Source organism: Trichoplax adhaerens, genomic scaffold, assembly GCF_000150275.1.
Source record: "Trichoplax adhaerens TRIADscaffold_6 genomic scaffold, whole genome shotgun sequence".
NCBI lineage: Eukaryota > Metazoa > Placozoa > Uniplacotomia > Trichoplacea > Trichoplacidae > Trichoplax > Trichoplax adhaerens.
This window is the reverse complement of record NW_002060948.1, coordinates 4,123,227-4,138,278: the sequence shown is the minus strand read 5'-3', so window position 1 is coordinate 4,138,278 and position 15,052 is coordinate 4,123,227. Positions and strand designations below refer to the sequence as shown.

At 30.9% G+C, this 15,052-nt stretch overlaps 3 protein-coding genes across 3 annotated transcripts; 1 reads left to right on the top strand and 2 right to left on the bottom strand.

The window, feature by feature from the left end:
- Positions 1-1,788: 1,788 nt before the first annotated feature.
- On the top strand, positions 1,789-2,553 carry TRIADDRAFT_57575 (uncharacterized protein; the record flags this gene model as incomplete). Its single annotated transcript, XM_002113754.1, has 1 exon — positions 1,789-2,553. The coding sequence occupies one exon, from the start codon at positions 1,789-1,791 to the stop codon at positions 2,551-2,553; it is 765 nt and encodes a 254-aa protein (XP_002113790.1).
- A 3,120-nt stretch (positions 2,554-5,673) lies between these two features.
- Positions 5,674-7,253, bottom strand: TRIADDRAFT_57574 (uncharacterized protein; the record flags this gene model as incomplete). Its single annotated transcript, XM_002113387.1, has 4 exons — positions 5,674-5,882; positions 6,167-6,214; positions 6,434-6,775; positions 6,956-7,253. The coding sequence occupies 4 exons, from the start codon at positions 7,251-7,253 to the stop codon at positions 5,674-5,676; spliced, it is 897 nt and encodes a 298-aa protein (XP_002113423.1).
- A 363-nt stretch (positions 7,254-7,616) lies between these two features.
- TRIADDRAFT_57573 (uncharacterized protein) lies at positions 7,617-13,192 on the bottom strand (the record flags this gene model as incomplete). Its single annotated transcript, XM_002113386.1, has 11 exons — positions 7,617-8,002; positions 8,091-8,210; positions 8,411-8,674; positions 8,783-8,906; positions 9,019-9,222; positions 9,434-9,658; positions 9,922-10,230; positions 10,590-10,738; positions 11,066-11,393; positions 11,551-11,741; positions 12,643-13,192. The coding sequence occupies 11 exons, from the start codon at positions 13,190-13,192 to the stop codon at positions 7,617-7,619; spliced, it is 2,850 nt and encodes a 949-aa protein (XP_002113422.1).
- Positions 13,193-15,052: the final 1,860 nt, after the last annotated feature.

The window sequence follows — 15,052 nt, the reverse complement described above, 5'->3', positions numbered from 1 at the left end:
AATGCATTATCGCCAAAAAGTGTAAACTTAAAAGCTGCCTATAAAATATTGCAATATACAGTATACAAATTTTACAGCCTATCCGGACATAACTGACAAAAATATACGGAAATACTTGAATCAGTTTTAAATGAACGAAAATACATCCAGACGCTTTTTATCGAATTTATGGCTATTAGAGTATATGCGAGATACATGCCAATTATAGAGGTGGAAATAGTCATTACTTCCAAATTGCAATAAGGAAAATACGGTACAGTACTATTTGTTTACAAACTGCAGTATCTATTATTCTTAAGGAGAAATAATTCATAAGTAAATTTCTCAGTATATGCTCCTCACCATTGGACTTCAATAATAGATTGAAATTAGTAAAGCACTGTAACCTATCATCTTATAATTTGTTGAATACAACCGATTGAGCGTAAATTATATGTTATCGTATTGCCTCTAATTAGAGGATTTCAGCGATTGTAATGAAAAAATGAACTCTCTCCCAAAAAGTTCACAATCATATCCGATACTAATGTACCGTATGCCTATCGTTGCTGGGAGTGCATTAACAAAGCGATAGTATAATCCGCATATTCCCGTCTAAAATTATAACAAAACACACCAGTTAAAAGTAAAATGCCGGTAAAAGTAATTTCCTTTTATATATTTCCTCCCTATTTACTCGATTTTCGGTCGAAATTCATGCCTAGTAACCCATAGTTTATGAACACTATTTAAAATTTTAATTCATCATTTTTAAATTCATTAAATTATTCAAAGATTTTGAACTTTATATTTGATACCGTACTTTATGCCCACTTTTATAGCAAAATTAATAATTATAATTACAGATTAATTTTACTTACAAGAAATAACATCAGTTTCTTTAATAGGCAGTGAAAAGACAAACCATTGATGATTTCTAATAAAATAACTATCCAATATATAGATAACAGCAATTTAGATATTCAAAATTATGTTCCAGGGAAACTTTTTAAATCATAACAGCCTACATACATGGATACTCATATTTATGTTAGATCAAGCTTACTGAACTAATAATTTTATTAAGTAACATTCTCATTTATATAGTTATAGAATTATAAATTTTATAAAGCTAACTAGTCATTCTATAAATAACTTAGCTGATTATTTTATAAAGTAAACAAGGTCGCTTTAATTAATTATTTTCAATAACTTGCTTATTTTCATGAAATAACTAGAATTTTATAATTTTATAGCGCTAAACAATTATTTTATAAATAACTTTACCGATGATTATTTTACAAAGTAAACCAGGTCGCCTTGGTTATTTTTATAAGATAACCATCAATTTGATCATTTTTCAATGTGACTATATTACAATATTTATCAAGCCACACAGGCATTTTATGAATGGCATGGCTGATGGTTATTTTACAAAGTAAACGAGGTCGCTTTGTTTGCATTTATGACATAACCATCAACTTGACTATTTTATAAAAGTAACTGTATTACTATTTTTATAAAGCTAACCAGCCATTTTATAAACAATGTACCTGATGATTATTCTATTAAGAAAAGTACGTAATAATTAATTCGTAAAGTTATTAGCTCAGTAAACTTGACCAAACATTTATATCTTAATTTTATCTATGCGTAGTTAGAAGCCCTTAAATTATTCTCGGTACAACATAGAAGCTGAAACGATATATGATTTGTCTTATTTTGATAACAGATTTATCAACTGATTTATTAATAGATCATAAATTTTAATAATCACTATTCTCTAGCTTCTTATTCATATTACCCGTCATGATGAGTATCTTTCTAAATAAGCCAACATCGCCGTATAACTCGACTTCCTACTTTTGTAAAGTTTTATATTGCCTTGCAACCTATACCGACTTGGTCAAACTAGTTACCATAGCCGTTTTGTGTTACTGCGCTGTCCATAATCGCCGTTACGACAAAGAACATTTGGGAGATCGTTTCCAAACTATTTCCATTATTATTCTTGTCATCTTGTGGATTTATCCTATTTTAACCGTTATTCTACCTATTAGTGCTAATTGGGGCACCGTAGTTTATTCTCAGACATCAGGACTATGCGTTTTATCTGTTTCATCAGATCATCCCGTACAATTAATTACTTTCCTGTTATATGCTTCAATTTTTGGAATTGGAATACCAATGAGTATCACTCTCGTCTATTCCGTAAAAATGTTATTCTTTATAAGAAAAAAACCAACAAAAAGGATTACCTTTGGGCACAGTCTTGAAGATAATAAATTTCATCGAGCAGATACTCAATTAGGCAAAGTTACTTTGCGTGTTGCTGTAATGGATTTTGGCTTAAATGTACCTTGGGCAATTGTTCAAAGTGTGCGAGTTTTCGGTGTTGACATTCGCGTAACTATTCTATATTACTTGCTAATTTTTATTAGTTGTCTAGGTAGCGTATTTAACCCGTTCTTATTTTATCGTAAAGAAACTCGAGATAAGAGACAATCAAGATGTAGTAGTCCAGAAAGATCTAAAATTCTTTATACCGCTACAAATCGTACGAGAATCAATTAAACTTTCTTTGACAAAGTAAAAGCTATAGCATGTATAGTGCCTTTTAATTGCTATATACGCTGATCGTGGTTGAAATACTAATTTGATCATCGTTTACGGTTAAAATAACCTTCATTTCCAAAATGAAACTTTAAAATCTGTTTGCCGCTATATTTGTAATTACTTGCTATGATTTTTAATTTTATTTGAGATTTGTATGCTCCAAAGTAGATTTACTATGCACGTTGCCGATATCGAAACTAATAAAAAATATCTTTAGGTATATCCACGTTCATCTACAGTTGGCTCTATACTGTCCAAAAAAACCTATCCATACATTAAATTATTAACTCAATATCGTAATCTTAAATTAGTGTAAGCTATGTAAGCTTATCATTGTTGGGTATTCGTCTCGATTACTATAATATCCTTTAGAATAAGACCTACACCTCAATTATTTAAATTATGCAAATACCATGTTAATGATGGAACAGAATTCTTAATTAATCAAAAGTATCGATGTATCATCCATAGTTCAATCACAATGGCTTCAGTTTAACATTTCCGCGAAGATGATCACATAATAGATATCGACTTGAGCTACTTATTCATATCTGCTTTTATATCGATACTATAATATCCGCTTGTGGAATACCTTGCTATACGGATAAAAAATTGAATAAACTGCTTTATCTGATCTGTATTTATCATTCTTATTCAATATTTCGTCTGTAATTAAATTTACTTTACAGATCGTATAAAAAGCATCTAGCTAATCCAATAATTACTCTTCGATCATTAGCGGAGCGAACACAAGTTGGATATTACGATTATGATTTATGATGTGGTTTAGGTACACTGGAAAAGTATTAGATTGTAGCTTTGCATTATTAATCTGGAATAGCCTCCAATATCGATATTGAATTGGACAACGCAACCTAATCATTACATAGTACAATAATGAGTTTCTCATATAATCATTATTTTTTTCAATTACATTCATTTAAATAACTTCAATATTGGATATAACAGTATATTTCGATAAACAAGGAGAGAAGAGCTCATTTTAATATCCTATTACCGGCTTCTTCGAAGCGTTAGTGGCATACGGTTCACCTGGCAATCATACTGTGACTTATGATACTCTTCTCAAATAAAGGAAATATAATCTCAAGCTTTCATTAGTCCATCAAAATATTACTAACAAGCGCTTGCTAGATTTAAAATAGTCTTGAAGTCTAGAAAATCACCCTAAAAATTTACTATTTAAGAACTATACTAGACGCAATGATATATTAATCTTTAATAGAAACCTTTCCATTGCTAAATGAGTCACATTAATCCATAAAGCATCTAGTTAGAAGATTGTACTATAATTTTCTTGAATCATGTTTAGTTTAAAGCCGTATAAACATTTCTCAAACTATGACATATACGTATTACTACCCGTGATAAAGTTCACTAGTAACGTTATGTCAATTTGCTTAGTACCTGAGCTATCCTTGTGTCTAGATTTATCTAAAGCTCAAAGTTGCGCTTAGTATAAGCTCAAAGCTTTATTTACGAAATGCCGTAGCAAGTACCGATAAATAAAAGTACATTGTGTTCCCGATAAATCAGATCGAATAGAAATATCGCTATCAATATCAATGTCTACGATGAATTACTTAAATCTATCTCAGAATATATCTGCATACACAATTCGATCAAGTTTATGAATATATTATGAAAATGATAGGCCTTACAAATGATGATCAAAATTTGTAAATACGACTCGTTCAGTAGACGGCCATCTTTACCGATACAGTTTCTAAAATATTGGACCCATCATTCTTATTTGTTCAACTACTTATCAATTACTAATCAAAATTTAGAATACTGCAATTAACATTTATAGTATTATGGTACAGTAGTATAAATCATGATGCAAATCTGAGTTATTATTAAGTAACGCTACGATAACCAATCATGCTCTATGATCCTCTATTGTCACAAACCAGCTTCGTGACAAGGATAACGTAAAATAAATCTCTAAATCTCTAAAAATCTGAGGATTCAGTATCCCTACTCACAAGAATTTAGACGTCTTTGATTCTACGTTAAACTCGACTAGACAATTGAGAACTATTTTATTCAACTATCTGACGGGCTTATATACCCTTCTACAACAGCTAACATTCATAAGTCATCTTATAAAAATACTTAGGTGAGAACATTTACTAACTAATTTTTCACAGTCGGACTATAACATGTCCATTCACAGAATCATTTCAGTGCACATTACAGCACAGTATTAAATTTACTGTAATACATTTATAATTAGAGTACTTCTATTGTAAGTAACTAGTTGTAATATATTATCACTATATTATATTCACCAAATTTAGATAGCTATTTCTTCACGGTAGTTCGTACCGTGACATCTATATATCCTTAGTAGTGGTTACAGCAAAAATAATCAATTCTGCAGTCAATTTTAAAGCTTTCAAACACAAGTATGGGTATCGGTTTATTCAAGTTTAAACACAAGTATCACTATTACTTTATTCAAGTAAATATCAAATATATTATCTATATACATAAATATATGTTGACAATTCAGTATACGATAAGTCCTTTCATGGTAATTTTTTATCCTATCAAAAATAAAACCAATTTAAACGTCAACATATAAATATGATAAAATTCGAGGAGACGGTAACAGTTCGTTTTCTACTTAAGAAAAGCAAAGACTTTGGGGTAATGTATCGGAATTACTTCTAATCGAGAATAGTTGCATATCCAAACTTTTTTATTTGGCTTTATATCATTATCCCAATAATAGATCAGTAGCTAAAACGTATATGGAATGTTAATAGTCATCTAGTATCTTACTATTTGACAAAAATAACATTTTTAATAAAAGGTATTTATAGCAGTCATGTAGCTGTGCGCTATGCAACGATAATTATTAGTAATTAAGCTTATAGCATAATGCTGTAAACTAATTGATAGTCAAGTAATAGACTTTGTCAAATACATTAGAATTTCCCAATTATATATCTCAATTAAAATATTTAAATTATAGTAATTAGTCTTAAAAGTGATCTATTCGACGCTTATACGAGTTAAATGTGCGAATATACTTTGCAATGATAGCCGTCAGTATAACAAAGCACTACCAAAAATTGCGATAACAGCAATATAATGCTGCTCAAATGGTACATGATCGGGAGGGATGAAGTACGCGGACATTGTTTGATAGCCTCTAAAACCGTTATTTCTAATTTGAACCGTTTTATTAGCCAAAATAGAGAACTTGTTTACTAACGCTGGTTGATTACTGATGGCTACTCTGCAATAATTCGCATCTAAATACGTTGAAATTAAAGAAAAATTTTCATTAGAAAGTAATTCTATTATTTCAGTTGTCATTTATGCTATCCTAATTTAATATCATATCAGATCCATGATTGAAGCATCTCTCCGACGATAGACTGTAACCTACTGGATCATTTCACTTTATATCAATTACTTGACGAAAAGAATGGAAATCTTCTCATTTCTTAATGGATATTGAATTAAATTATTCTAATCACTAAATTCATTTGATGGTATTTGCAAATTCTTAATTTTGACTAGTTATTTTAAATACCAGTTAAGGCACTGATAGTAAAAGATTTAATTTGTAATTTAGAGATTCCTGTACGATATAATTATTTATATATGTTTACAAATTCTAATTCTTAAGAGGTACAGTAGTCATACCCTATTCAATACCGGTATCGATAGTAAATTAATTATATAAACTACCACTTTTATTTGCTTTTATTTATCGAAATACTATTATGTAAGTTGTCTATCTTAATACAATAAGAATTGCTCAGAAAAATAAATTAATGAACGAAATACTATAACTTACTTGTCGATATTCGCAGATCATTTAGTAATACTTTCCAGCTGATAGCGACTGTCTTTGTCTTTTGACTTATAATATTAGTAAAAGCATCTATGGGTCGCGATAAATGAAATATTTCTACTTTTGCTACGTTGCTGGCCGATGAAATACCATCAAAGATGTCTATAGCTTGGATACGAAAATTGTATACAGAACCATAATGTAGTTCTCTAAATTTAAAGCGAAGGCTAATATCTTCATTAGTTCGAGATAATAGATCAGTTGATATCACATTACAAGATTCTCTGTTCTCATTACCATTGGATGTTAAAGTTTTTATCCAGCAAATTTTATATTTTACTGGCACTAAAATGTACAAAATAAAATGGTATAAAATATTTAGTATCATATTTTAATAAATTTTGATATGCTAATAGAATCGGTAAAGCAAACTTTAGCAATTTTACAACTTTATAAATATAAAAATATAGATGCATGTATTCACTGTTTGTACTTTAGTCGAGGATTTGATAACTATACACTTACTTAATCCTGTTGATAAGTCGAGATTCCATTCCATTTGCAATTCTTTAAAAGCATGAGATAGAATTGTAACTCTTAAATGCCGAGGTGATTTAACTTTATAGAACTCTATATCTGCAATGCTAGAATAATTTGAATAGTAGCGATATCGGTCATATCCGCGAACTGCGAAGTAATATGGAAGCGAATACTTATGACTCTTTATTCTGATTGTATATTCATGCAAGATATCTGACGAAAAATCCACAGTGACTGTTTTACGATTGATAATTTCATTTTGGGTGATAACCTGTCCCGCCATGATGTCTTCCGTTAAGTCTTGTGGATCTGTACTATATTGTATTTCATAACCTGTAGGGACTATCATTGAAAAAGTAATGTTATAACTTTATCGATCTATAGTTTAAATAATCATCTTAATGTTAATGATTTGCTCTATGTCTATTATATCATATCTACTACTGACAAAGCCTAACGTTGAATGATCTTACATTCTAAAATATAAAATAAATTTCCTTTTTAGGCGTGATAACAAATATTCGCCTATGTCAAGTCCATGCATTGCAAATTTTTTAGCACAGTAGAAACAATATTTCAAATTCTAAAAATAATAATTTACCGAAGTAGATATCAAAATCTTAACTTATATACGTCAGTAACTGCTTTATTTACCAATACTATTAGTACAGCTGCTACATGCTGTTTTCCAACTTATTTTCAAGATTCCAAGATGATGATGCTCGATTTTAATTTGAAATTGGAAGGGTTGAAACACGTGTTGAAATACTCCGTACACGTAATTAGATACTTTTGATTGCAAACTCTTGTCATATGCTATTAAACCAATCATGTAAGTTCTCCCATATTTAACTTCATCTAAAGCAACTATCATCTCTTCAGTTGAACCAGCTGGTTTAGGTTTCGTTACATTAGTTGCATTAGGCGTTGCTAATAAAGACTGAAATGATGCAATTTGGCCAGTTGCAAAATTGTTTCTGAATTGCTCCAGCTCCAAGCTTGTACTAGCATACCGAATTTCATAGCCTTCAGCTATTTCAAGGTTTATAAACGGTGATAAATAGTTAGGACTGGTTGTCTTATTTAAAGTATTATAAAGTTTATATTATAATATTTCTACCTGTGCCTTGATCTAAGTCATTGCCTGTTGCAGTCCATTTCAATATTACACTTTTATTCTTAGATATCGTCTCGATTGCAAGAAGATCATGTATACGAGCCGGCGGCAATTGATCCGTACCTATAAATTCGATTCATTTAATACCAGCTTTTAATATATCTATTAAGACGTCAGTTATAGAAAATAAATAGATAAAATCTTCAATTTGCTATCGCAACAAATTTTAATTTTATACTGTACAAAATAGAGAGGTATACACATATACGTATAGGTTGCTATATGTACAGTACAATGATATTAGTTATATTTAAAAGATTTACCTAACGAATAATGTGAAACTTCCAATAAAGGGCCTGATTTCACTCTAGAAAATGCATATACATATTCGATCTGCCTAGCTGAGGATGAATTCTTAATATCTGCTTGATTATCTATCGTATTCCTAGCACCGAAATTATAATTTGTATCGATATAGGATTGATTTGCATTTGCGTTTACCATTCCAAGCAAAGCATAACGTCCATTGCCATCAAGCTTCGTCATATAAGCAGAATAGATTCCATCATTTGCGGTAATATCCGCACCTGTAATAGCAAAAAATAAATTCATTATTAATATGCGCCTGTATACCCTCCTATAATCGTTGTATTATTGGCTATGATTAAGGATAGCCAACGAAACTTCTTTCTTACCGGCACCATCATCTCGAACGCGGAGGATGTAATTTTTAGACTGATTAGGTACAGTTACTTTCACAACCGCAGAGCAATTTAATACTGCTAAATGACCAAGTTTAACTTCAACATAAACGATAGGCTGTAATAAAAATATTAGATTTAGCATGATTCAAATTATGCTGTAGTAGCAATGTCTATGCTGTCATACACTAATCAAAAAAGCAATAGAGATGAAAAGAATTCAAGCTTACTACATCTGGATATTGAATTTTCTCTTTGTTAAGTTTAACTTCAATGGTAACCACTCCTTTAGCAGCAATGGATTCATTATTACTACTTTGAGCTTTAGACAATGCTGATACCGTAACACTAACGCTTTGAGATTGATCAATAGCTCTCAAGTCTCGCATTTGCCTTGATAACTTATCTTCAATAGTGTACTTCCATCTACCGGACTAGAAATTACAGCATAAATTCCATAAACTAGAATTAGTACTATACTATAAATAGATGATAAATGCTATCTAGCTATGGATTGCATTATTAGTCTCGGCCAGAGTAAAATAAATAGGAGCAGTGATCATTGCAATGCCTTAAAATTAAAATCTATTCAGGTATTATTTTCAAACTTTACATGAAAATATCTATAGTAATTATATATTTTACCTGGGCTTTAGCTATTGTAATTCTGATTAATTTTTGCTGTTTGTATACAGTATATTCTGGTGAAGTAGAAGTATAATTAATCCCTAATGGAGAGGTTAAAATAACGTTGATCTGGCGCAATTCCCAGGTAAAAGTAAACTGTGCGTTATCTCCAATCGATCGATCCAGTAGTGCAGAATCTCGATATGATTTACCAGGTCTTGCAATGACTTCTTCACTATATATCTAAAATATAGAAATATACAAATTCCAAGGTACAATTTAATTTGACTTTCAAAAATATTAGATTTGCTAGGACATCAATCAAGTGTTACAAATAAGTTACTTCTACCTATTTAATTGTCAAAAAAATAGATTTTTAATGACAATTCTTCCTATTTCAATAATTTACATGCCTAACCATCTACCTTAGCATTGGTATTAATTACTTTTACTTATGAGTAGTGCTTATTAAAATTCTTATGACTAATATGCTAGTCAGAACTTACCTGAATTGGTGTTGTGTATTTAATATTATCCGGTCCAACTAAATTACTAACAATTGTCGTAAATGCGTTGATTAATGTCAAAGTGCTATTAGTAGATGCGAAATAGGATAATCCGCCGGTCAATTTAGATAAGTCTTCTAGGTTTTCTGAAGCATGTTGTCCCAGTGATATGCTGGTTATAACGATTTCATTTTCAGTAATATTGGTCATTATATTTTCAATATAAGGTCGATAATTTTCTTGTCCATCACTCATAACTATTAAATGGCCACCGCTAGGTTTTCGTCCATCCTTTGATTTACGTAAAAGCTAAGAGAACCAAATTGAAAGTTTAATTGGTAAAATTTAATTTTCTGATGAATAATAAAATGTATTCACATCTGCATCATAAAAGAGTAAAAATAATAAAAAATCGAAACAATATTGATCTAGTCATATGTATATTCCTTCTAAAGCCCGTGATATGATAGAAACACACAATTTTGTTTGAATATGCCAATAAATGGCATAGCCATCGATTATCGTACACAATATCTTCAAAATTATGTTACATTAATGTAATTTATTCTAATGCTAAAAAATTACGAAAATCGATCGAATGTTAAGGATAAAATTTTACAGCCCTGCATGATATAAGAAAGAATTGATATTCCATTCTGTTAACTTACCTCAATGCCTTTAAGAATACCGCTGCCAATGCTAGTTTCCCCTTCAGCCTCTGATGGTAAACAGTTTATTAATTTATTTTTTTCTTGATCACTTTCGCCGGCCGTAAGTGGGCAAGTAACTGTCGCATTCGTGCTAAATGTTACGATCCCTACCAATCGATGGTAAAAGCGCAGTTAAAATCGTTCTAGTACATAACCCAAAATGATATCATTTCTATTGATATAGCTATAATCCTAATCCAGATTATTGTAGAAACTTGCTATACATTCTATGGCTAGGCTATAAGAAAGCTATTATCAAGCATACCTGCCCACTTTCAACTTCAAAGTAAAAACCTTATTTATCTCTACTAAACTAAAGTTGTTGCATATTCATATTTGATTCTTTACTGAATATAGCACAATATTAAAGTAATACTGTATTTCTTTAAATAATAATCGCCCACAAATTTAATCTTTTAATATCGGTAAATTACCTAATTTTCCATCAAAATTTCTTGATTGTGCAATAACATTTATAGCTGCTTGTGATAATAGCTGCATATTTCTTCCGCTCATGCTACCCGATTTATCCAATACCATAGCAATACGCAATGGCTCTGATTTAACAAATCGAAATTTGGGTATGGTAGATCTAATATTGGCTGGGGGATTTTTATCATTAACAAAATCTGGATGACGTTTAATAACTGTCCAAACGCTTTTGCTATCGCAATAAATATTTTGATAAGTTGAGGGGATCGGGTTATGGCGAGTTCTAGCGTTTGCTGCATCTTTTCCTCCATCATCACAAAAATGTTCGATCTATGATATAAATATTAGAAACAACTACTTTAAAAAGATGTCAATCTGAAATTTCCAATAACTAGTGTCCCACTCAAAATAAGCTGTACGAAAACTTGACAAATTAAATTGTTTGTTTAAAAATGAGTTTTAGCTTTAGTAATTGGATTTGACTTACTCCATCAACTCGATACTCATACATGATAGATCCAGCAGCTAGACTTGAACGAGCAACGACGATACGGCACCCAACTTTAAGACCAGAGCCAGACACTGGGTTGTAGCTGCATGTTTTGTTATACATGTCTACAATATGAACCTTTAATGATCTAGAACATTGAATTGGTTTGAATCGATTTTCTTCATGATCTATTTATGATAAAAAATGTGTATAAAATATTTAGTAAACGGAATATATATTCTAAAATTTTAAATTTTTAGCTTAAAGTTTTGATTATAGATGTTTACAGTAGCAACATTTAGTGATGTACAACAGTAAGTTAGTTAATACCGAATTTCTACAAGAAGTATTTGTGATAAAAAATTGTATAAAATATTTAATAAACGGAGTTCGGTATATATTCCAAAATACTTATTTTTTAGCTTAAAGTTTTGTCAAATATGTTTATAGTAGTAACATTAGTGATGTAGAACATTAAATTAGTTCATATCGATTTTTAGGTATACTTATATCTTACAACAGAATATGCCCTAGCTGTTTACTAAAGTCAGCAGTTATTATCTGTATCCAAGAACTACTGCAACTTGTTAGTAAACTATCGCATTGGACACAGATACCTAGCAAAATGAACCATATGACCTAATATTAATGTAAACTCGCTTATTTTCAATCTTGCAAATACTAATATTTTAAATAACAGTGTAGATAATACAACAGAAATTCTATATGCACTCCTACTAGACCTGAGTAAACCGAAAGTTAAAAATGATAACCTACTTTGATGTGTCATGTCCGGAATAAAGCTTCATTTATTTTATGCAAGCTTACAGTATATCCTAAACTACTATGAGGCTACTTATAGAGAGTAATAGTTACTAACAGTATCGAATTACTGCAATTAACAACTACCAGCATATTATTTTATTGAAGACAGTAATCACGATGCTCAATAACATCCTATTAATAGTTGTCAATTATCATTCAATTGAAGATTCCGTGAAATAGCTCTAGCAAGAAGACACATCCTGAAGTATAGGACCCTTTCACGCGCACCTCGGACTTGAATAAATAAGGTGAAAAATTACCTACCTCGATATAATAATTTAGACCCTTTACTTTCTTCATCGTAGATTCCATAACGATAGCGAGCCCATTGACGAACGATATTTTTACCGAGAAAAGGAAAAGCTCCATTGCTTGGACAAAAACTATTCGGTGTCATTTCAATATAGTCATTCGATTTTCCGCATTGATAACCACCAATAGTTCTAACTAAGGCTCTACCGGAACATTTTCCATTAATACTTACTGTATCATGATCAATTCGAAAATCAGCGGTATGGAAAGATTGTTTGGTCGCTGGCTCATACTTGGCATTATCTTCCCACGAGCGTGGAATTACAATTGTAATATATCGAAAGTAAGCTCGACGTCGAAATGCCGTATATAACCTCGATGATGATTCAGTAAATATACGTTGAATTTGATCTAATAAATTAGGAAATTGCCTCTCGCTTACTGAATTGCTAATAGCAATAACAACATCTTCATATCCATTATTGATCAATCGAGCAGAGCCCAAAGCATGATGGAGTCCACAGCTTAGTAATACTGCCAATATAATATAAAATCGGGCCATCGATATTTGACAGATTTTTGTAATCCAATTAATGCTGTAATAAAATGATTAGAAACCGATAAAAATATCTTACCAGATATAGATAGGAAAGATAATTTAGAGATAGCTTTTAATCCTGACAAATTACTGCAGCAGTACCGTAGATTGTATAAAAAATTGTTATCCCTCCTTCTTTAAAGCGACGATTCCAATTCCTATACACTATGTTGCAGCTACGATTGAAATTAACACGTCGTAGTATATCTCATGTTCCAGACAAATGAATACTGAGGAGCTTATCTCGTACTACTATGGTATATATGTAACCTATATATATATATAATGCAAATAATTATATGCATATCTGGTCTAAATTTAAATCTGGAAACTATGCTAGTGGACTTTAATTTACCCTCATCACCAGTTCATTAATTCCATTTAAGGCAGACTATTGGTCATTGATTATTTTGATAATGAATCATAACATAAATTCTAAAGAACAAATACTAGATAATCGAATAAACGTACAGGCATTATTCGATTTCTTCCAAACCATCTATTAGAGGCTATACAGCTATCCAAATCTTTTTAATTGATAATAAAAGGGTATCTACTATCATAAAAAATCATCCACGGATAAACATTAGTAGAAAGCTTACTTGACTTCCGTTATTGATTTCATGTCCAAAATTTTACCAATTATCTTAGCTAATGGACCTAGCACGTGATCACGTGCATGTCTGGTCTTTAAGTTAAATATATATTTTTACGTAATCTTAAAATTATTTTAATTGTATACTGTGTCTTTCTTTACAGATAGAATTTGATCCATTACTCATTCAAGCTGAGCGATAACGTACAAGAAAAGTCGCTGTTTGTCACATGCTACGGCAGGTCATTAACTCTAGTATACAGCGTCAATATTTAAAGGTAATACCTGTATTCTCAAAACATGATATTCTGTTTTATCATCAGAACTTTAAAGTCAATCAATGATGCAATATTGCACTCCAAATTGTGCAAATATTGAATAATTTTGGTATTCACTAAAGTTCTCAAAAGTAGAAATTCACGTATGAAGATACTGTTTATCGTGTAGACACCTTAATAACACCTCGATCGATGGCAATACTCATTAGAGGCCAACCATTTAGATATCAATTTATTGAACGTTATCAATGTACAGAATAATTTATAATAGTAGTATATCTATCGACTATAGGAGCTTACTGTACACCATCTAGAAAAGCTCAATCTATCTGAAACAGCATCAAGGTATATAGCACTACTATGCTATACTTAATAGAAGCCATTAATGATAATAAATACTTAACTTAATCGTAGCAATCCTACCCTCCTCCCTAAAAAGCCGCTGACACATTATACAGTACATACATTATACAGCACAAGCTCTTATAGATCATTTTAATTATTCTACGTAGAAAGTCTAAGTTAGTATTGACTTAATGACGAAATATTATCAGCCTGAATTTTATCAGTTTGTTTATTGTGGCATAGCCATGGAGAATAGAAGATATGAACGCGAAGTATAGCAAGCGAGCACGCTACTAGTTATATATCATTAGTGCTCAAAATTAGATACCCACCAATAAGGAGTTCTTCGACTTCAATCCAAGACTATAGCAGTAGTATAAATACAGTACAATAAGGATTCTGATGAAAATAAATCCCAAAGTTCGTGAAAATTAGAAATTGATTGACCTTTATACAAAGGTAGAACAACACACAGCTCTATACTAGCCGAATAGAACTACTACGGAGCGCTTAGAAAGAATTTATACCATAAAACCTGTGACATTACTAGTTTATATAAGATTTGGCTAAACTTTTCGTGGCATCTATAGTTACAATCAGCAATAG